Source organism: Podarcis melisellensis (genome assembly GCF_964234715.1).
Source record: "Podarcis melisellensis genome assembly, chromosome: 6".
NCBI lineage: Eukaryota > Metazoa > Chordata > Lepidosauria > Squamata > Lacertidae > Podarcis > Podarcis melisellensis.
Genome location: NC_138538.1, coordinates 82,768,098 through 82,790,280, shown reverse-complemented (window position 1 = coordinate 82,790,280; position 22,183 = coordinate 82,768,098). Strand labels below are relative to the sequence as shown.

Sequence of the window (22,183 nt, the reverse complement as noted above, 5' to 3'; positions counted from 1 at the left end):
CTATACGCTGATTTGTCTCCACCTGTTATTAAACCCATTATGGTGGTGTCATCTGCAAACTTAATAATTGCAGTAGATGGGTCAGATGATACACAATCGTATGTATACAATATGTTCGGCAGACAGGAGGTCATGCTAGATTGTCTAAATTCTATGCTCTGAAAGTTTTACCATGAAATCAACCACGGAAAGCAAACTTAAAAACAACAACAGGTAGCCACATCTGATGGATATGAATATCTTAATGATGTAACATCCAGGAAGGCCACAACAGGGCACAAAGCAATAGCTCCCACTCCTATTGTTAGGGTTGTAACCAGTCTCCTGTAACTTTTATTCAGAGGCTCATAGGCACATGTTGTCATGATTGGTGGTCACTGATTACCGTATTTTTCGCTCCATAGGACACACTTTTCCCCTCGCTGCCTTGGCTTCTTTGCTCTTTGGGGCGGGGGGGGGGAGACCCGGGCTTCCCCTGCAGCCCCGAGAAGCTCTGTCCGCTGCTCTTTGGGGCTGGGGGGGGGATAATATTTTTGTTCTTGATTTCCCCCTCTAAAAACTAGGTGCGTCTTGTGGTCCGGTGCGTCCTATAGAGTGAAAAATACAGTAATTCACAGAGAGAGAGGTCTACGTCATCCCATCACCACATCTTGTGGCTGCAAGTTCCACAGGCTCCTATTTGCTGTAGGAAGAAATGCATCTACTGGGGGCGGGGGCTGGAGAGAGAATTCCTCCCCCCCCCCCGCCAAGTTTCTGCTATAGGTGACCAAACTTGGAAAGTACTCACTGTCCTGCCGCCAGTCATTTGATGAAGAATATCTTGAAACTGGCTTCCGTTTTCGTACATGTCCAGTTCGATGGCTGTGTAGTTCACATTCATATCTTCAAATAGCTTCTTTGCCATGTTGCAGTAGGAGCATGTGGTTTTCGAGAAGATCACTACACAGTTGTCTGAGATAGTTTGCTAAGTGTTTTAAGAAAAGCTTGCGTGAGCAGTTTCTATATGTAATGTAAGCTTTTAAGTTTTTAACAATATCAAGGTTCTTGCATTTAGATTTTCCCATCCCAGAACTGCCTAAAAAGATTGGGGGAGGCAGAGTCTGCTCAAGTCTTCGCCCTCAAAAAATAATCAAGATATTTAACTATAATCTAGAAGGGAATTACCTCTTTAAACTGCTAAAATAAAGCCTCGGGTTCACATTTGTCATCTTAAACATCTCGCTGTTTGCATCAAGCAAGACATGCTTATGCCAACATTCTTCACAGAATGAGCTTGAATATAATCTGAGTATTTTTTTAAAAAAAATCTTTAAGTAGAAAGAGAAAAAGGAAACTAAAAGACAAAACAAACACACTTCATGGACATGCTAAATATGCAAAAAAAAAAAAGCATAAATACATTTTTACAATACTGAGTATATTTACGGAATAGGTTTATAGAAGAACCAATAAATGAGCATTAACATCTAATTGTAAGGGGAAAAATAAGGGGGAAATATAGGCAAGCAAGCAAAGACATAAATGGGGAAAACGAATTGGAAAAGGACTAGTTACATTCCAAATGAATTCATACTTTACATGGACTATATTCAGATGGGTACAGTTACTAAGATACGCCATCAAGATCAGTCAAATGCACACTTAATCCTTGGGCTCCACAGTTCCTCAAAGCACTCAGAATGATGAGTGAGTTTTTCCATGATTAAAATATGTACAGCCTTTTTTGAGCCAAATATCAAATCTAAAATTTGGACCATCATTCCACCTTGGGCTACAGGAGGTGGGCTGCCACCATAAGATAAGACAAGTGGTTTTTATTTAACTAGGGAGTTACTGCCTTTAAATACAGAAAGAAGGCACACAAGCCCAATCTGTTTGGACTATTTCTAACAGTGGTGCTGATTTTAACCATAACAACAGTCCAGGGAGTCTGGGGAAAATGGGCATAAAGTGCCAATAAGTCTTTGTGGCTCCACGGTTCCACCAACAGGACATATTCTCAGAGTTTGAATATGTGTCATGTGAGAGGTGCTATCTATTAATAATTTTCATGAATTTTCTCTAATCCAAAAAACAATTAAAAACATGTTTCATTATTGCCTAAGTTTATATTTCTGATTTGGGGATGTGTTTTCTACCCTGGGCGCTATCAAAAGGAATGGCAGGAAATAGATTCAACAAATTATAATAATGTGTCATTTAAAAATGACAAGTTGAACAATGACAATAAAGGTATTACTGTATTATTATTATTATTAAAAAACCTGATAATTTAAAAGTATTTTCTCTACTTCCTCATGTGTCACATATTTTGTGAACCTGAGGGCTTAATACTAATTTCTCTAAGACACTCCAGGAGCTTCTTTGGTTAAGGGGCAAGAATATAAATGAATAAATTTCATACAAAATACTGGCAGTAGAGTACGTTTAAGGTAAAAGCCATTTCCACTCACCTCTATCTGGTTAGCAGTGGCAGTGTTCGATAAGTCTGTGGTAGCAGATGTACTGTTCCCCATTCTGAAATAAAATCGTAAATGGAGCCAAATGAATATATTAATGTTATTTTGCAGAGCTTAGTCAATGTTTACAGAGCAAATAACATCTAAGCAAAATGAAACAAGAAAGGGAGTTGGCAACTGTGTTTTAACATTTTGCACGTCATTAAGACTTCAGCAGAACTGAACTGTTTACTGAGATCTATATTTTTATTATTATATATGGTATTACTATTTTTTGTAACTAGATCTGAGTTTATTTTTGAAGTGGTCTATAAAATTTTGAATAAAAATAGCCTATACATCTCTACTCAGAAATATGTCACATTGAGATCAGAATGTATAATACTGTATAAGTGTATAAGATAAATTATTATAATTACAGTGGTACCTCGGGTTAAGTACTTAATTCGTTCCGGAGGTCCGTTCTTAAACTGAAACTGTTCTTAACCTGAAGCACTATTTTAGCTAATGGGGCGTCCCACTGCCGCAGCAGCACGGTTTCTGTTCTCATCCTGAAGCAAAATTCTTAACCTGAGGTACTATTTCTTTGTTAGCGGAGTCTGTAACCTGAAGTGTATGTAACTTGAAGCGTATGTAACCCGAGGTACCACTATATAAGCTTACTACCTAATGGGCACTCCTGACTCTGAGGAAGTCCGGATGGTGTTAAAGAACTTTTCTGCCAGCAGAGAATAGCCAGGAAAAATCCAATGTCAACAAACATTACCTGCATTTGTAGCATACTGATAACCTCATAGGAATAGAGAGAACACCCAACTCTGCCAATTTGCAAAAGCATCCTGGTCTGGCCACCTGGAGGTTGCCCTTGTTTGCCACAGGCAACGAGAAAATAACCTGTTTACAAACCTGCCATACAACTAGTACAGCATAATTGCTTCACATGTTTTGATGCTTCATAATGTCCTTTCTGTAAATAACATGCAAACTGTTATAGACTATAGTGTGCATGCTATTTACTACATTTATGCAAGTTCTTATACAGTGGTACCTCGGGTTACATGCGCTTCAGGTTACATGTGTTTCAGGTTACACACTCCGCTAACCCAGAAATAGTGCTTCGGGTTAAGAACTTTGCTTCAGGATAAGAACAGAAATCAGGCTCTGGCGGCGCAGCAGCAGCAGGAGGCCCCATTAGCCTGAAGTGGTGCTTCAGGTTAAAAACAGTTTCAGGTTAAGAATGGACCTCCGGAACGAATTAAGTTCTTAACCTGAGGTACCACTGTACAGGCAGGTGGTTTTCATACATGCCAGGTACAATATTTTGTGCAACCTCTTTCCTGAGAATTTATGGGTTGTTTCCCTTGTGAGGAAAGACTATTGAAGGTCTGTAATATGTGTTTATATACAAATATGTGTCACTCCTGGTGGGAGAATCCAGGATATGCTTAATCCCTCCCCCCATTTTTAAATCTATGGGATCTGGAAGTGCTTACTTTTCACAAGATCACACACCACCAACTAGTAAACTTTGCAGAGCTCCACACAGAGGACTGTTTCTTCATTTGGCACGACATAACAGTATAGCCTATACCAGGTGGTCCAACTTTTCATACCAAGTGTGAATACTTTGACACAGAACCCGCAGGCCACACAGTGAATTAAATTTCCACATCGTAAATTAAAGTGTTTGCAATATATTTAATATTATTTAGTATACAGTCATACCTCCGGATAAATACACTTCGGGTTGAGCACTTTTGGGTTGCGCTCCGTGGCGACCCGGAAGTAACGGAGCGTGTTACTTCTGGGTTTCGCCACTCGCGCATGCACAGACTGTAAATATGATGTCACGCGCATGCGCGGAAGCGGCGAAACGCGACCCGTGCAGACGCACTGTTGCGTCTTACTTTCCGTTCGGGATGCGAACGGGGCTCCGGAACTGATTATGTTTGCATCCCGAGGTACCACTGTACATAGTTAATATATTTGATTCAATATATTTAATTAAATACACAATAAATAGGTTTAAATCTGAGCATCGTGGGTTTGAGCCCCACATTGGGCAAAAGATTCTTGCATCGTAGAAGGTTGGACTAGATGACCCTGGTGGTCCCTTCCAACTCTACAGTTTTGTGACGAAGGAATCCCAGTGGTTGATCCTAGCACTAATACAAAGAAAGCATGGGATCCATTTTAATACACAAGCAAATGTGTGACACAAATTTCAAAGGTTTAAGATATATTTTTCTTGAACGTTGCCACCCTGACCTGTACCAGGCTTTTAAAATAAAAATACTGCATACTGAAGCAACTTGGAGATGCTGTGGTATGTAGCTCCCTGGAATTCCTCCCCCAAAATCTGAAAGCATGAGACTCTTGACACAAAACTGCTTGTTTCCAGAGACTCTGAATCTGTTGCTGTCTGAGAGAAAGGGCCCAGCTTTGCCGATGGACACCTTATAATCTAACCTGCAGGGAACTGGAAGGGACAACATGAAAGCCTTGCCCTGGTTTGCTCCTTCTTAGGAGTGAGATGAGGAAGCATAGAGCTGGAAGGGACCCCAGGGTCATCTAGTCCAACCCCCTGGCCATGCAGAAATATGCAGCTCAGTGCCGGATTTACGTATAAGCTACAAAAGCTATAGCTTAGGGCCCCACTCTCTTGCCCCCCCAATATACTTCTTCTTAATTGTATTTCACTATTAGTATACTTCTTCTTAATTGCATGTCAGTTCTACAATTACTTTGATGAAATACATATTTTGTTATGTGCAAATGGCTTTAGATACCTATTAGGTCCATAAATTACCATATGGCATATATTCAACACAAAAACGGTGACAATTTGTTGTTGGCAAAGGACAGCTGGACATCTAAAGGGCCCCATTACCTTCAGTAGCTTAGGCCTCATCAAACCTAAATCCAGCCCTGATGCAACTGTCCCCATGTGGGGATCGAACCTGCGAGCTTGGTGTTGTCAGCACCATGCTGGAATACCAATTGAGCTGTCCAGTTGCCAAGGGAAGGAGCGTGGAGAGAAAAAAGGGAAAGGAGGCAGCAAGAGCTTGGGAGCAGAGAGAAAGCAGGAGCATACAAAAAGGGGAAACGCAAGACAAACTGAATCAACGCAGGACATAGCATTTTACATGGAAATAAAGGGCAATCTTGTATGATCAGTGGCATTCTACATTGAAACAAGGGGCAGTCTTGTATTATCAATGACATTTTACGCTGAAATAAAGAGCAATATTATATGATCAAGCGCATTTTACATTGAAACAAGGGGCAGTCTTGTATGATCAGTGGCATTTTACATTGAAACAAGGGGCAGTCTTGCATGATCAATGGCATTTTACATTGAAACAAGGGGCAGTCTTGTATGATCAAGGGCATTTTACATTGAAACAAGGGACAATCTTGTATGATCAGTGGCATTTTACATTGAAACAAGGGGCAGTCTTGTATGATCAATGGCACTTTACATTGAAATAAAGGGCAATTTTGTATGATCAAGGGCATTTTACATGGAAATAATGGCTTAATCTTTTACGATCAATGGCATTTTGCCTTGAAATAAGGGGCATTCTTGCATGATCAAGGCAACCCTGCTTGGGGAAAACGCCTGCTAGGGAAGAAAGCCCTTGCAATGCGGACAGCGCCACCCCCGCCCCGTCCCACCCCCGCCAGCACTGACCTTCGCCAGCCCCGCAGCAGACTCAGCCTGGGCAGCGCCTTCAAAGCCATAGGCAACAGCAGAAGAGGAAACAGAGGGCGGGGTTTTGCTCAGGCCCCGCCCCTTGGCCCCGTCCTCTTTCGGCCCCGCTCCTCCCTCGAGGACCCTCACCGCTTGAGGCTGGCTATGCGAGTGCCTGCTTGGTGATTAATTTTTTTTTCTCCACCCTTCCCTTCCCAGCGCGGGCCTCTGACGGGCTTCCTCCGCTGTCCATCACGCGCGGGGGGGGGGGGCGGGGCCTCGCCTCAGAACGCTAGGAGCAGGAGGAGGCGGGGCTCCAGGCAGAACGTCCGTTCTCCTCGCGTGCGCAGGCGCCAGCCAGGTCAGGCCAGCGTGGGGTCCTTCTTCCCTTTCTCGCGGCGGCGGCGGCGGCGGCGGCTGGGCCAGTCAGTCAGCGAGTCGCTCGCTCGGTGGTTCGTTCGGTTTGTTTTCCTGTCAGCGAGCGAGCGAGCGAGGCGGAGGAGGGCGGCGGCGGCGGCGGCGGACTTGAGGAGAGCCGTGGGAGCGAGCGAGCGCGCGCGCGCCCCGGGTCCGCGAGGCCGGCGAAGGGTGCGAGCGAGCGAGCGAGGCTTTTCTGAGGGAGCTTTGAGGCTGAGGCGATGGCGGACGTCCTGAGCGTGCTGCGCCAGTACAACACGCAGAAGAAGGAGATCGTGGTGAAGGGGGACGAGGTGATCTTCGGCGAGTTCTCCTGGCCCAAGAACGTCAAGACCAACTATGTCATCTGGGGGTGAGTCCCAGGTCGCGAGGAGGAAGGAGAGGCGCCTTTTAAAAGCTCTTCAAAGCTGGACGACTCCAGCTGCCGGGCCGGCGGAACGCGCTGCCCCATGATCCTTAAGCGTGTTGTATTCTGTGGGGTTTGGTTGATCCCGCATGAAGAAGCTCCCCTGCCCACTGCACCCGTCTACCTTCCCAAGCTTCGTTTCCAGCATGCACAGAAAAGTTCTGCTGGGGATGCATAAGTTGCACATAGGGTTTAACGTTTCTGTGGCGATAGTTTCCTTTGGAAAATTGGGCTCCTCCTGTATATAAATGCTTTACGTTGCATAGGGGTTTAATATTTCCGTGGCAATAGTTTCCCTTGTGAACTGGGCTCGTCCTGTGCTGTATAGAAATGCTTACATTGCATAGGGGTTTAATATTTCCATGGCAATAATTTATTGTATTTTAATATTTTGTTGTGGCTGGGGAAACCCAGCCAGATGGGCGGGGTATAAATAAATTATTATTATTATTATTTCCCTTGGAATTGCGCCCCAGCGACAAGAACCCTGCATCCATGCTGTACAATAAATACCATATTTTTCTGTGTATAAGACGCCTCCTACTTTTGGGGGCTCCAAATTAAGAAAACGCCCCTCAGCACTACTTGTGTATAAGACGAGCCCCCATTTTAAACCTATTTTTTTGGTTAAAAAAACCTAGTCCTATACACAGAAAAATACGGTATTCAGGGGAGGGGATTAATATTTTCTTTAAAAAAAGATGTACAAAGGAGGAATAGAATATCCACAGATTTAGAATCATAGTCTTAATCTCCAACCCCATGTTTGGCAAAAAGATTATTGTGTTGCAGGGGGTTGGACTAGATTGCCCTTAGGGTGCCTTCCAACTCTGTGATTCTCTGATTCCACCCCCAGTGACTGGGGTAGGTTGCCTTTGCACCCAGGGCTCTTGTATAGTGCGTTTCATATAGTGCCTAATTCTTTTTTTAAAAAAGCCATTTAGGCCAGAGCCTGTGTCACCGCATCATGCAGGAACAAGTTCTGTAAACTGGGGGTGTCAGCACTGTAGCTTTGTGCGTGCTTGCCAGGGAGGGAGTGCTGCGTGCTGTATTCAAGACATGAATTTGTGGGAGACGCAGGTGGAGAAGTGTTTCTTTCTGACCTCCTGCAAGAATGAGGAGTATAGGGTCCCTAGGAAGAATTAGGAGAGTCAGGCTGGAGTCTTGTACGTACTTTCTGGGAAGTTAGTCTCGCTGAACTCCGCAATGCATTGGGGAATGGGAAGTGTGGTGCTTCAGGTGGTGCAGGCCTACAACTTCCACAGTCCTTGATAATTGCCCATGCTGGTTGGGGCTGATGGAAGTTGTAGTCTGGCAACAGTTGGAGGGCCACAGGTCCCCCATCCATGGCATCACATGCTTAGGGGCGGTATTAAGGTGAAGTCATATTTGTTTATACCTGGGAATAAAGAATTGCAGAAGTCAGTGGGTCTTGTTATTGAATTGCACACTCTCTCACTTAATTGGGTTTTAAGAAAGAGAGGACGGCAAGGAAGAAAGGAGGCAATCCTTGAAAAGTAGAAAGAAAGAGCTCAGGATGGGGATGGCCTGTGACTCCTGTGCAAATAGTAATGTTCTTTTTGTTGAAGGAAGAGTTAAGGGTCGGGTTAACAGTTTTATAATTTGGCCCTGCTTCTGCGCCTGTAGCAGGAATCAAACATGGAAGAAGGAGCCAAATTGCACGCAAGAGCTAAAGTTGGAAAGGCTTTTTCTTTTGTTTAATCTCAATGTCTGAAGATTCACCCGCTTAATTTCTGCCTGAGGGCTGCTACTAGAGAATCAAGAAGTGGACCACATGAAAAGAAAAAAATAAACAACTAGTTGGGAAAGTGTAAACACATACGTATATGAGGCTCAGTCCCACTAAATCCAGATGCATGCTTACCTGGGAATGAGAGTAACTGGTGTTACCATTTGGACTGGCATCTGAGTAAGCATAGTTAAGACAAAGCTGTAAGAATTTCTCTTCCACTTTTTTTGTACCCCTACTCCAGATGAGTGCAAGTGAAAAAGAAGTACCCACAGTCTGGGTTTTTCTTACAATACTACTAGGGTGTAGAATCTTAATTTTTAAGGAAAGTATGGAAATTATGCAAGCTTTAATAAACCATCCTGTTTCTGGATACCAAGATTTGTATAGAAGTAGTAACAGCCTGCAGGCCTAAACCTACCTACTTAGGAGTAAGTTCCATTTAATTCAGTAAGGCTGATTTCTGAGTAGACATGGTTAGGTTTGTTCTAATTATTCCAGTGCTGATAATCCTTTTTGAGGATAATTCTTACTAGTTTCTTTTGACCTGTATCTGTGTTGGGAGAAGGGTAAAGAGAATGCCTCTCAGTCTGTGTGGGAAAATGACACCTTTTTCTTTGCCATGTAGTGTGCATGTTTTCACTTCTTTTTCCGTCCTCCGTGGGAAAGGGTAAGGACAACAGAAGGATTTCCCCCCCCCCCATTTTTCTTACCTTTCTCAATGCCAAATGGGGTTCACTATGGAATCCTAATGCAACCTAGTTGCAAAGTTGGATCCAAGAGCCAAATGTGGAGTTTCCAAACATGACTTTGCTGAGAGGAGATTGGGATGCACTGATTAGGATTTTCCCTGGGTTACAGAGCTTCCTGCCAGAGTGTGATTTACTGTCTTTGAACTGTAGAGCAAAAGATTATGCACCTGTTCATCCCTTGCCCAGCTTATCTGAGGAGGTTTTGAGAGATATTGGTAGTTGTGTCTTGCTGAGGTTTGTTCAGAGATTCATGTTTATCTAACCCTCTCTCCTGGCTAACTTTGATAGGTTACTTGTGGCGTTCTTTTCAAAAGTTCTTTATCTGATTGGCACCAGGACTTGTCACCTGGCTGCTGGAGATGCATGTTCCATCAAGAACTGTGCATGGCTGTGCAGTTCAAGAAGGAAAATCTTTTCCTCTAATGCAAGTTTTATAGCTGTATATTGCCTGGCAATGCATGCCTAGTTATGTTGTGCACACTTTGGAGGGTATACTACGGAGTTTTTAAAACAGCTTTAACAAATTGGACCATAGTTCTCTCTTAATAATTGGCATGTTGTAGCTTGTATTGCTAACAGTTAAAGTTGATTCCACAGTCTGGTGTAGCTTAAGCTGTTAACTAAAACTGGCCCAGTTTTTGACTTGGCTGTGAACTGACTAGGAGATGATTGCACACCAGAGGGGCTAGAGCTGCTATCAATTTTAAAATGCCAATACTGCATTTCTTACTTGGGGAAAATAGTAAGTGCCATCAATGTTGTTATAATTAAAACACTTGCACAAAATGGTGATGAAGCACCTGTACAGAAATAAAAAAATTACAAGATGGCAAGTTATAAACTACACAGGCTCCCCAGACCATGTTGCCTGAACCAGAGATGGAAATATAGTGAGGGTGGAGAGTTTGCCTCTATGGGGTGAGGATGGGTACTAAAGTTACAGTTACTAGGCAAGTTACAGTTGGGGCAGCAGGAGGGGAATCTGAAATGCTCTGCACTCACTGCTCAGAGCAGAGTCAAAATAGACACTTAGGTTTGGGATATGTGCAGGTGAACCTAGGTTTTTTGAGGGGGTGTAACAGTATTGTACAGATACAGACTCGAGGGATACATGGTTGATGTCATATCACTGTTCACTGCACATTCTGTGGTAAACCCAGATTTTCTGATTACTGTCCAAGGTCCCATTTTCTAATTGGTATTTGCATATTCAGTCAGAGAGCCCAGAGGTAACTTTGAAGTCCTTGCTTCTATGCTGAGAGGCAAACAACAGCACTTTCTGGGTGCTGTTCAAGACTGCCTGGGGGAGGAAAAGCAAAGTGAACCTTGATTATGTACATGGTTTTCCCATGTGCCAGATGTGTTGGATTACAACTATACTGAAGAAATATAGCAGCCGAGTTTCTATGGTGTGCCACAAAAGGCAAGCACACAAGGATACCTGTCTTCAAGTTAAACTCACTACTTACAACAGTAGATTATAAGCCCATCAATTTACAACATTTTTGGTGAGTTTTTAAAAAGTGTGACTACTTTTGTGCTCTTTGCATTTATTCTGAAGGTTATCTAGTTTGGGGTATATTGATTCCTCCTCTCCTTTTTGGTTGCCCTTCAGGCAAGGAATCTTTTTTCTTTTTTTAAATGCATGTGTTCCAGGTGCCCAGAAAATGAATGAAGGAAAAGTGTTAGGATAGGCAAACTTGAGGGCCACATTGAAGAAATATTTGGCAGTGCTTGGTCAGACTACATGCTACAGTGTAATCTTTAGTCTTGACATTTGAAAATAATGGAATGAATTAGAAGAGACAATAGTGGGTGAGTTAACCCTTTCCTAGCCTTCTACTTTTCCGCTTCCTTGCCCTCTGTCACAGATACATTTATCTTTACTGGAATTTCAGACCTATGTTTACCTTGCTGCCCTATTGGTATTGGGAAGAGTTACTGGAGGAAATATTTCAGCGGGAATAGCCAGCTGATAAAGGAGTTAGGCACAAGCTTCTCTCTTACACCATATTTTATCGTGCTTCTTGCACTTCTGAGGATGCCTTGCACTGGAGAAGCTGTCATTGGTCTAACATTACTTATGTCTGCTTTATAACATGTGGTTTGATCCCTGTTACCATCTTTTAGTTTAAGATAATGATCACTTTGCATATTTATAGGCACCAAATATGCAGAATTCATCTATGAAATGCTACACTTATTCTAACATTTTTCTGTGGTTTGAGTCAGCTTTTTAAAAGTCTTAATATTAATGAGAAATGTAGAAAAATTCTTTCACTTCCAGTACTTTGGCAGTTGTTGCTAGAATTCGTCACGTACATACTTCAGCAGAAGGAAAGTTGTTAAATAAAATAAAAACAGTTTTCTGACACACCCACAATGTCCATGTCTTCTCCAGGCTATCAAATCTTTATGTAGCACTTTTCATTATTAAAGGTGGTTAAAAGATCTGTGTGGGACATCTTAAGAAGTTGCCTCTCTCCTATTAATTTTATCTTAGAACTCTGTTTTCCCCTTTTCATTTCCTTCCTTCCTTCCTGGGTGGGGTGTGTGGGTGTGAGAGAGTTCTGACCTATACATGCACTTTTGCTAAATTGATCACTCCTAATCTGTTTTGTGGACATTAGCTGCAGTGCTGAAACTGCTTTGTTGTAGAGTCGTATCTGGTCCAAATTTATATTTTCTCACTAGGGTAATTAGTTACATTGACTCTACTTGATACCCTGTATAGGGAAACAAAAATAAATTTGATGACAAGACCATTGTCTTCAGGTACATCTTTAAAAAATATTAGGGACCCCTTTCTGCACAGCAAAGTACTCACCTCTGCCAGTGTAATAAGATACCTTGATAGGAACAATTCCGGTTGTAGCATAGCAACAGTGGTGAGCAGATAGCTTGTAGCAGTAATGTACAACTGGTGGCCATGCTGCTCAAATCTACCTTTTAAGGGCTTTCCGTCTCGTCCTCAGATATTCACCTCGACATTCTATACAGGCCAACCCAAGCAAAAAACCTTTAATCTCTGTTCACACTTGTGAGTGACACAAAGGGTTTGGCAAAATCATTCCTGTGCTATGTAGTTTCACTGTCTTTCCATGGCACGGGCAAAGGGATTTTGAACTTTTACTTCCTACTGTGAACAAGTGTATCTATCAAAATTATCTTAAGCGCCACAGTTTCTCATTCACTTTTCCTGTATTTTGGCCCATGTACAAAATATACATTAAGCTACAGAAGAACCCTTTGGTTGTGCTTTGGCCTATGCAGGAGTAAGTCAGTGGGTGAAGACATTGTTGCTGGCCCTTCCATTTTTATTTTTTTTTAAATGCAACCTGTTAAAGTATTCCTTGTTAGTTGAGCATTTATTTTGTAATATATTTCCCTTCAAGCTGCCACTGCTTGATTTGGCAGCTGTGCTTGCCCCTTCATAGTGTGCCATCTTGAATTATATAAATACCCAATTTTAAGGAAATGTTAACCTCTTTGGGACGATTGCCCTTAATAGAAACAACCTGACTGAAAAGGTCTGTATGCCGTGTGTCTTGGGAAAGGGTGGAAAGAGAACAATTCAGATGTTATGGTGCCTTTCCCTTCAAATTTGTCAAACTTGGCTTAAGTGAGCAGGTTGAGGGAAGGCAGAGTGAGGAAGCGGCAAGCCAAGCTGATCGGTGGCATTTGCATGAGTTATTTGCCAGACGGTTTTGATATACTGTACAAGTTTGTTGTTTTGTCATGCTTCCAGCTTTTTATGAAGAGAACCATTGGTGGTATATATTCTCTCCAAATATTTCCTAAACCATCTTTGCTTTCCATCCATTACAGGACAGGAAAGGAAGGCCAGCCAAGAGAGTACTACACTTTGGATTCCATTTTATTCCTGTTGAATAATGTGCATCTTTCACATCCTGTTTATGTCCGCCGGGCTGCGGTAAGTAGATCCCTCAGAATAGGAACCTAATGTTGGTTGATGTTGTTTCTAACCTACCTCTTGGTCAACTGAACATTTGTCGAATTGGAGGGTATGAACTGCTGTGCTAATAATAATAATTCAGGAATCACAAATCATAATCTTGCAATGCCTTATTTAAATGGGGTACATTTTAATCAATGCCCTTAAATTTTTTTTGGCAGGAACTAAAAAACATAACAAAATTGCAACTGAAAAAAAACAAAATTTAACAGGTAGAGGCAGTAGTAGCTGTGATAAGTGTAATTCAGTCCCCCGACCAGAGGTTCTGTAATAGTATTGTTTCACATATTTATGCCTTTAAAAATAAATTTTTGTGTTGCTAAATTATATTGCAGTGTCTTGCTGCTTCAGTTTCAGAAATGCACTCACCCTGCCCTTTCCTAGATTAAACTGTGTGTGTTTGGGTGTGGGTGTGTTTGTCATTATGGTATGTATTTTTGTGTTTTTATATTGTAAACTACCCTGTGATCTTTATATGAAGCGCAGTATAGAAATTTTCATAATAGTAATGATGACAATGATAATAAAACTCGCTTTATGAACAGTTTGTCAGAACTACATTAACCATGCTTGAGGTTAACTAGGATTTCCCTTAATCGAGGACCTGAAAGTTGAGATCCTGCAAAATTGAGATCCCATGTTAAATGAAATCCTGGTTGGTCTTAATTGCAGTTTGCTTTGGTTTTCAGTGAACTCTAAGTGAGCATTTCCTTTGAGGAAGAGCTATGAACTACCTGTTCATAAATTGCTAATGGTGTCTAGAAGGAAGCCAGCATTATTTCTTCAAATAACATTGTGTTTGTAAAGCACACCCATGTTGCTGTTTCATTTGCTGTTTGCCTTTTTTATTGTGTTCTCTCCTTTCAAACATGGTGCATTTCTCAAGAAGCTAATTTCATCAGTGTCATTAAGAGTGCCATGTGGTTTTGGCACAAACCTTTGATCCAAAACTAGGGATGGATGAGTCTGTCAATTTTGGTTTCTCTTTTTTCCAATCCCAAATTCACTTCACCTGACTTCTGCATTAGTTTGCAATTTTTTTAAAAAAAAAACCTATAGGTGTTTTCATATTCATTTCTCCTAATATATGACCTTTTTCAAGTGTGATTTAAGTAGACCCACATTAAAATGCAAACTGAACACCACCACTCCAATCCAGAATTGAAAATATTTCAAATTTCTATTTTCAGGAACTCAGGAAACTAGACTGTGCTGCTGATGTTTCCTATAATCTCACCACATCATGCAAAGTGGCTCGGTGTGTGTGTGTGTGTACACACACGCGCGCGCGCACTAGCATTAGATATACCTGCTATTTTGGCCTTACTTACAGGAGTGGAAGCAACTTGATCATTACTCTTTGTAGTTGTAATTTTAGATAATGGCAAGTATATGGCAATTGAGCTGCCCCTATTCTGTGGAACAAAAGCCAATCACTTTGTATTGTGAGACTGCTGCACTTCCCTGCCATAATAGCTATTTTAGCCGTATGGACTGTAATCTTACATACTGCTGTCTTACATTTGACTATTTTCCTGCTTGACCTGTGCTTTTGTTGCCTTATGCTGTTGTTGTTTTTTTGAAAAAAAGAAAGATTGCTTCAGAATAAGTGTGCACAGATACACTCCCAAGTTCTTCACACTTGTGGCAAAACATCTCTTAGAAACTATAACTTTCCTCTACAAGTTCAGAGAAATGTGCAGAGCTATCAACAACTGATGACCAAAAAAATCATAACCCTACCTGAGTATCAGCATCACTCAAATAGTGAGGGAAAGTGCACATAGACTTTGTGACTTCATGTATATTTTGGTATTGACACCTGAAGCTAATGGAATATCTTTAAAGTCTTGTTTCAGAACTATTACTAAGCTTCTTATAGCTTAATTACATCCTAGTCCTAGTTACTTGAATGGAAATGCCATTGAGCTCAGTGAGATCTACTTGGAATTAAATGTTAGGTTTTCAGCCTTAGCAGAAGAAACCACATCATTCTCCAGTGACTTAATATTAATTCTAATATTGTATTGATTTTAAAAATTATAGACTGATCACCCTATAACAGGTAAAATAGCAATTAACTTCTACAGTATGATCAGCAGACAGTAATTAAAAGGCTTGAGGAAATAGTCTTAAGCATTCATTTGAAAGAGTGGATTGCTGGAGCGTGCCTTATCGTGATCGGTAACAAATTTTAATGTGCTAGTATTATTGGTAATAAATAATTCTGCATTTATTATAGCTGCCCCAAGGCATTTGACAGGCAAATACTAGAAACCCAGATGAATCCTAATCTGAATTTGAAGGATGGTGATTGACCATAATGTTATTTTTGTTATGTGGTAGGTTACTGCTCACATTTTACAGATAGGAAGTTGATCAGCGAGTGAGTTATACTAAGACATTCTTCAAGTTTGGGGCTGATCTGGGTTTTGAACCCAGCCCCCCAGTTCTTGAGTCACTGGCTAATGTTAAATCATTAGCCATAATGTTCTAGTCACTGCTGCGTTCTACTACTTCCGAATTTAACACTTGTAAGCTTCCTCCCCTCCTGCAGTGTACTATGAAAAGCTTTAACTGGCCATGTAGCTGTTGCTCCATCCCCTACTTTACAGAAAAGTATAAATATTGATAAAATTAGTAATCAGATCCTTCCCATGTGTGGTAGATTAAATGAAAAGGCCTTTAAGTAGAGCGAGATAAAATAATTTATGGGGGAAAGGGCCTGAGGGCATCTTTCCCCCACGTGAAGTGCTAACATTGCACTCTATATAACCATGCTAAAATGACAGCAGGTTCCAAACAAGTGTCATAATAGCTTTCCTTGCGTGGCTCTGATCAAAGTATATATTGCACGCATATTTGTATAATAAAGCTCCACCAGCAGCTACTTCTGTACAAAGAAGAAAGTGGGTGGCATTTAGAAGTGAATTATCTCTTGCCACGTTTCCTCTCCAGCTTTGCCTCTGAACCAGCAGCTCTTCCTAACCTACCTGAGGATTTGCAGGTGCATATTCAAAAGAGGCGGGTTAAGCAGTCCCCGCCCCACCGTACACTTTAATTTGCCTTTTTCCAAAAGTTGCTTTCCTTGGAAGAAGCAGATGCATGTAATAACATAGCACCCAAGCCACCACTGTTTGCCATGTAACACTGAACGCTACTGTGTTAATAGCGCTGACTGAAGACACAGTCCAGCTGTAGTGCAATAACTGTTGATACTTCTGCAACTGGTGGAAGCACAACAATTTGTAATCCCATAAGGCCCTATTCCCTCACTGGGAGCTGCTGAAGCTATTTTGACTTGTCACAGTTATGCAGTAACTAGGCTCTTGGTGCAGGCATGGCTGGGACTTCCTTGGACTTTTAGTGGATTCTATTTTTCAAATCAAATGTTTTATTAACAATTGGTCTGTTGCTTTAAACTGTTTTAAGTCTATTTTTATAAATTATGAAGCAGTGCTCTCCTAGTGGATCGGATTGCACTCGACCAACCATGCTAATATTCTGTTCAGATGTGGTTATTATTAGCATTTTCAAATCCTGGGGGAAACCCTGCCGTGTGGCGTTTTATTGAGAAGCAGCTGTATTTGATGTTCCAATTAACATTTGAGATAGGCTTCACACCAAACTGTTGACTTTGGGTTTGTTTTGAAGCAAACACATGTATGTTGCTGTGTTTCAAGGCCGTATTTTCATTCTTTTAGACTGAAAACATTCCTGTAGTAAGAAGACCTGACAGAAAGGACCTGCTTGCATACCTAAATGGGGAAACATGTGAGTTAAAAGTTATTTAATTGTTTCATGTTTTCACTAATCTGCTTTTCCTCCTTGGTCTAAAAATACAGGCTGTAGCCACTGCTGCTGTGATGTTTGTGTAATGGGACTTTTCTGTCTCTGCTCTCCTTAGTTCACCCTCAAAAACTTCTCCAGAGGGTTGGGGGACCCTCTTGAGCAGATCTGAGGAGCACAAAGGGGCTTCGGGGGGAGGAAAGGAAGGAGAAGTCCCACTGTATAAGGAGAACTCTGCACAACATTGGATGCAGCCCATTTCTGGGAAGTGAAGGGTGATGATCTTGGATTTCATCAGATGTTTGGAGGCCTGGTACCTCTTTCCAAAATGAATCTGAAGCTTAATTAGTTAACCAGATAAGCTAAAATGAAGTCTAGATCATGTTGTAAATAGGGTGTGTGTGTGTGTGCGCGCGCGTGTGTTTACAAAAAGAGAATGATTGGTAGCCCGAGTCTCTTGGAAACAAGCAGCACAAATACCTGAGTAAAACTGTTGTCATGAGTGTCAACCAAAATCACCAAATAGGGAGCTGTCAGTGAAATTCTTATTGGGGGATGCTGCTCACATTAGTTACTTTCTGACCAACCAAAGTTGCAGCAAGCAAAGACATTTCTTGTCCATTTTAGCATGGCATGGTTACTTTTGGGGCTTGTCTATTTTATGTTTGTATATCTTAAAAGCTTTCATGATTTATTGATCTTATTGTATATTTTTAGCAACATCATCGAGCATAGACAGGAGTGCACCGCTTGAAATAGGTCTTCAACGATCTACTCAAGGTATAATTTAGTTCTCAAGTATTACAACTGCACACTTTTTGAAGGGCTGCCTCATTCATGTACGCTAATTGCCTCTTTTTCTTGTAGTTAAAAGAGCAGCTGATGAAATACTAGCAGAAGCAAAGAAACCAAGAATAGAGGTAACCTAGTAATATTTTTTCCGAAAGGTTTGTGGGGAAAAGTGGGTTTACTTTATCTGCCTTCAAAGCAGTGCATGATAAGAGCATTTTTTGTGATTAAGGTGATTACAGTGGTACCTCAGGTTAAGTACTTAATTCGTTCCAGAGGTCCGTACTTAACCTGAAACTGTTCTTAACCTGAAGCACCACTTTAGCTAATGGGGCCTCCTGCTGCTGCCACACTGCCGGAGCGCGATTTCTGTTCTCATCCTGAAGCAAAGTTCTTAACCCGACGTAATATTTATGGGTTAGCGGAGTCTGTAACCTGAAGCATATGTAACCTGAGGTACCACTGTATTCTCATAATGCTTCCCATTGGCACTCATGATAGTTGGAAGGACTGAGTCCTTGTCATCTCTGAATTAAGGACTCTAAATGGCAAAACTTAGAATGTCAAAAAAATTGTTCAGGGTCATGCAAATGGCTTGCGCTAACTTTCAGCTTTTTGATTTGCTTTTATGGATGGCTGATCCCATCCTATATTAGAAACAAGCTGCTTTTGGAACTATCCTCAGTTTTTGAAAGCAGTTTTTACCACACAGCATTGGGGTGAAGAGGAACTACTGATTTAAAGAAAAAGCAAGCTCAAAGCTCACATAAACTTACAGGACTTGTTTCACAATACTCTTTGTGATCATATTTAATATTTGGGAGAGCTCAGTGAAGAACTCTCTCCAGTAGTTTGTGAAAGGTGAAGCATGAACTATAAGCCATGTTATGGAAGAAATAATTGGTAAACACCATTCCAAACAGTATTTTTGGTGTGTAGGGTTATAGCTTGGACATTAAACTGATTTTTTTTAAAAAATAATTGAATAGGTAACATAAAACTGGCTGGCAGATCTATACTGTTGGGGAATAGGGCTGGACAATACCTTTCTTTTAACAGTGTGCTTTGCCACCAGCTAAACATCGCAATATACTCAGATATTGCAATTTCTGAAATAAGGATGGAGCTATGGCTGTTGGCTGGCTTCACGGTTTTTCCTGCATTGGGATTTTTGCCAGTACCTGCTCTTGTGATTTGCTGCCCCCCTGCAGGAGGCAGAGGACAGCTGAGCTGGCAGAGTTAACAGCGGCTGCTGGAATTGAGGGAAGCATTACCTGGCTTCACAATTCCCCTACATTGTGATTTTTGCATTGCACGCATGCATGCACAAACACACATACAAAATCATTCGTAATATATTGTCAGGTCAAAAATTATGAAACTGATATCGCGATATGGACTTCAAACCAGTTTTGGATGATATATTGATATATACCCCAGCGCTTCTGGGGAACAGCAATGAACAGACATGCCATGGACAACCAATGCAACTGTACAGGCTTTATCTAAACTCCCTGATTTCAGTGGTTTATGGACTTGGACTCCTTGTGGCTTTTGGGGCTGACTAAACGTTTCCCAGTTTGCTAAGGGGTAGCTTTGGGTGTCCTGTGCTGGAGTTTCTCTGACACTTGGCTTATCCTTGTAGGAAGCAAAAAAATATTCTTAAAAACATTGCTCTTCTTCCTAGGATGAGGAGTGTGTGCGGCTTGACAAAGAGCGACTGGCAGCTCGACTGGAGGGCCACAAAGAAGGCATTGTGCAGACGGAGCAGATCAGGCAAGTCTTGCTTTGTTTCTGATAATTGCTAATTCAAGAATTGTGATAATGCTCTCGACATGTAGGCCTTTCTAAAATGTGACACAGCAAAAATGGCCAACCATTGAAAAAACGTTATCTGCGGTGTAACTGCAGGGACAATGTGAGATTTGTTGCTAACGTTTTCATGGAATATTGTTAATAGGGAAATGGAAATATTCAAGAGAAGTAGTCGGTGTTTAATGGTATCTTGTCGAAAAGGCAAATGGACTTAAAATGTAGCGCATCTTCCGTATGAAGAGAGAGCCTGACATTCTTGGTGTTCCTGCTACTGGCTATGCAGCCTGATCTTAATCACATTTACTCCAGTGTTGTAAATCCCACAGAATTCAGTGGGACTCATTTTTAAGTACGTCGAGCTGCAGCCTGACACCTGGAAAACTGGAGAATTTCTGCTCACCCCCGGGCTTCTTAGCTTCATTCCTACACCTATAAAATGGAGCCAAGGAGATTTAGGATTTTAAAGCTGGTGTATTGTTTGTGCTGTTTACGAAAGAAAAACTCAGTATTTTGAGATTAGAAAGAATCTATAGGTTCCTGGTTAATTCATGTAACTCAAAGTTTGACCACAGTACAGAGTTTTTAGGTATAAGGACTTACTTTAGCTTATCCAAGAGTCCATGTGTCCCATATAGGAAAGCACCAGACAGGATAGGTAAATTTCCCAATCCATCTCAGTGGATTCTGTGATACTATGTGCACGTGGGCACATGGAGCTAAGGGCAGAAGAGTTGCAAACATACATTCCCCCCCCCCCAAGCTATATTCTTCACCTACAGATTAATTGCAAAACACATGACAGCAGTAAGAAGTACACTGCCTTTTTTTGTATAAGAAGCTCATGAAAATTGCTTAAGAAATTGCTGTTTCCTGTTTCTCGGGCAGGGGGAGAAGTGTTGCATACACAGCTGGGTGAAATCAACAGTTTTCCAGCAAAAAGGAGGAAGTATTCTTTCACATTTGTGTGTGAGAGAGACTTATTTACGGTTAAACATTGTTTCAGGTATAATTTTAAATTGCAATTCAATTTATATTGAAGAAAATACTCGTTTAGCAATTGTTCTGAGGTCAGGGATCAGATCATTGAACCTGTCATTTGAAATCCAAGAGCTGTGAAAGTCCAGAAAGGTCAAGGTCATTTTGTCTAGCACTAAGGCAGCAGCACCAGTCTTAAGACTGTGGAAAAGGACAACTATTTGTACTGTGTTTCTGGTTTTTCTTAGGTTTGTATGGAACTCCCCCCCCCCCCGCAAGTTTTCCACTTGACAAAGGAAACTCAGAGAAACCACACATAATGTGAAACGTGAGCTTACTGTTGCATGCAAATACATACATTTAAATGTATTTGTGTTTAAATGTAACAATTAAGTGACACGTCATTTAAACCATGGTTTGTTGAACAAGCCAGGATTCAGCTCACAGACATTCAAACAAACAAACCATAGTCTGTTTCAGCTAATGTTGGCCTGCTGTCTGTCCTCTCTCTCTCTCTCGAACCCATGCTACCCACAGCATCTTTCAGCTGCTATGGTGAAGTCATCTGCACAGTGCACAGAACTGCCAAGCATTATTGCTTTACCACTACCATTGGCAAGAAACTCTAATGCATTCCTCCAAGAGTATCAGTCACTTTTGCCACAACTTTAAGAAAAAAAAAGTCCTACAGTATATCTTGCTTCCCTCTTTCCCTTGTAGGCTTATTAGCCCACTTTGTTAATCATTTCCTTCCAGTCTACCTTAACTAGTGTATTTCCTATTGTGGCCAATCCTTAAATAAGAAACTTCCCCCCCCCCAAGTTGTTCATGAACTAAGCTGTTCTTAAACCAAGGTACCACTGTACACTAATGGGTATAGTGGTACCTTGGTTTAAGAACAGCTTAGTTCATAAACAACTTGGATTAAGAATGCTGCAAACCCGGAAGTAGGTGTTTTGGTTTGTGAACTTTGCCTTGGAAGCAGAACATGTTTCACTTCCTGTTGAGTGTGTTCCATTTGTAAATTGAGTCCCCCGCTGCTATGGGAAAGCACACTTTGTAAGGACGCTTTGGTTTAAGAGCGGACTTCCGGAACGGATTAAGTTCGTAAACCAAGACATCACTGTATTAGCAATAACTTGAACCCTTAGGACTTAAAAGGAAGCTGTTGCAGAAACAGAGTTTAGTGGCAAGTGGTGGTGGGTTTAGGTCACACTGTGCTAATTGCATCTGATCCTCTGCTAATATAAGAAAGAGTGCTTAGGCATGGATAAAAGTTCCTATGTCCCTGAAAACAAAAACCCTCACAAGAGCTTGCCAGTGGAGAGGTGTGTGAGGTACAGCCAGCTATGCAAAGTAAT

At 41.4% G+C, this 22,183-nt stretch overlaps 2 protein-coding genes across 2 annotated transcripts in view; one reads left to right on the top strand and one right to left on the bottom strand.

Annotated features, from left to right (window-relative positions):
- The window catches only part of GLRX2 (glutaredoxin 2), a 183,418-nt gene that overhangs the window by 1,615 nt on the left and 159,620 nt on the right, over positions 1–22,183 (bottom strand). The window contains exons 2-4 of the mRNA XM_081914970.1: positions 6,154–6,215; positions 2,454–2,517; positions 788–964 (exon numbers count right to left, since the gene is read on the bottom strand). Of these exons, the coding sequence (XP_081771096.1) occupies positions 788–964; positions 2,454–2,517; positions 6,154–6,203 (291 nt within the window). The 5' untranslated portion in view covers positions 6,204–6,215. The remainder of the gene's footprint in view (positions 1–787; positions 965–2,453; positions 2,518–6,153; positions 6,216–22,183) is intronic.
- The window catches only part of CDC73 (cell division cycle 73), a 107,307-nt gene continuing 91,662 nt past the window's right edge, over positions 6,539–22,183 (top strand). Inside the window, exons 1-6 of the mRNA XM_081914908.1 lie at positions 6,539–6,922; positions 13,307–13,412; positions 17,159–17,228; positions 17,961–18,023; positions 18,111–18,163; positions 19,720–19,808. Of these exons, the coding sequence (XP_081771034.1) occupies positions 6,792–6,922; positions 13,307–13,412; positions 17,159–17,228; positions 17,961–18,023; positions 18,111–18,163; positions 19,720–19,808 (512 nt within the window). The 5' untranslated portion in view covers positions 6,539–6,791. The remainder of the gene's footprint in view (positions 6,923–13,306; positions 13,413–17,158; positions 17,229–17,960; positions 18,024–18,110; positions 18,164–19,719; positions 19,809–22,183) is intronic.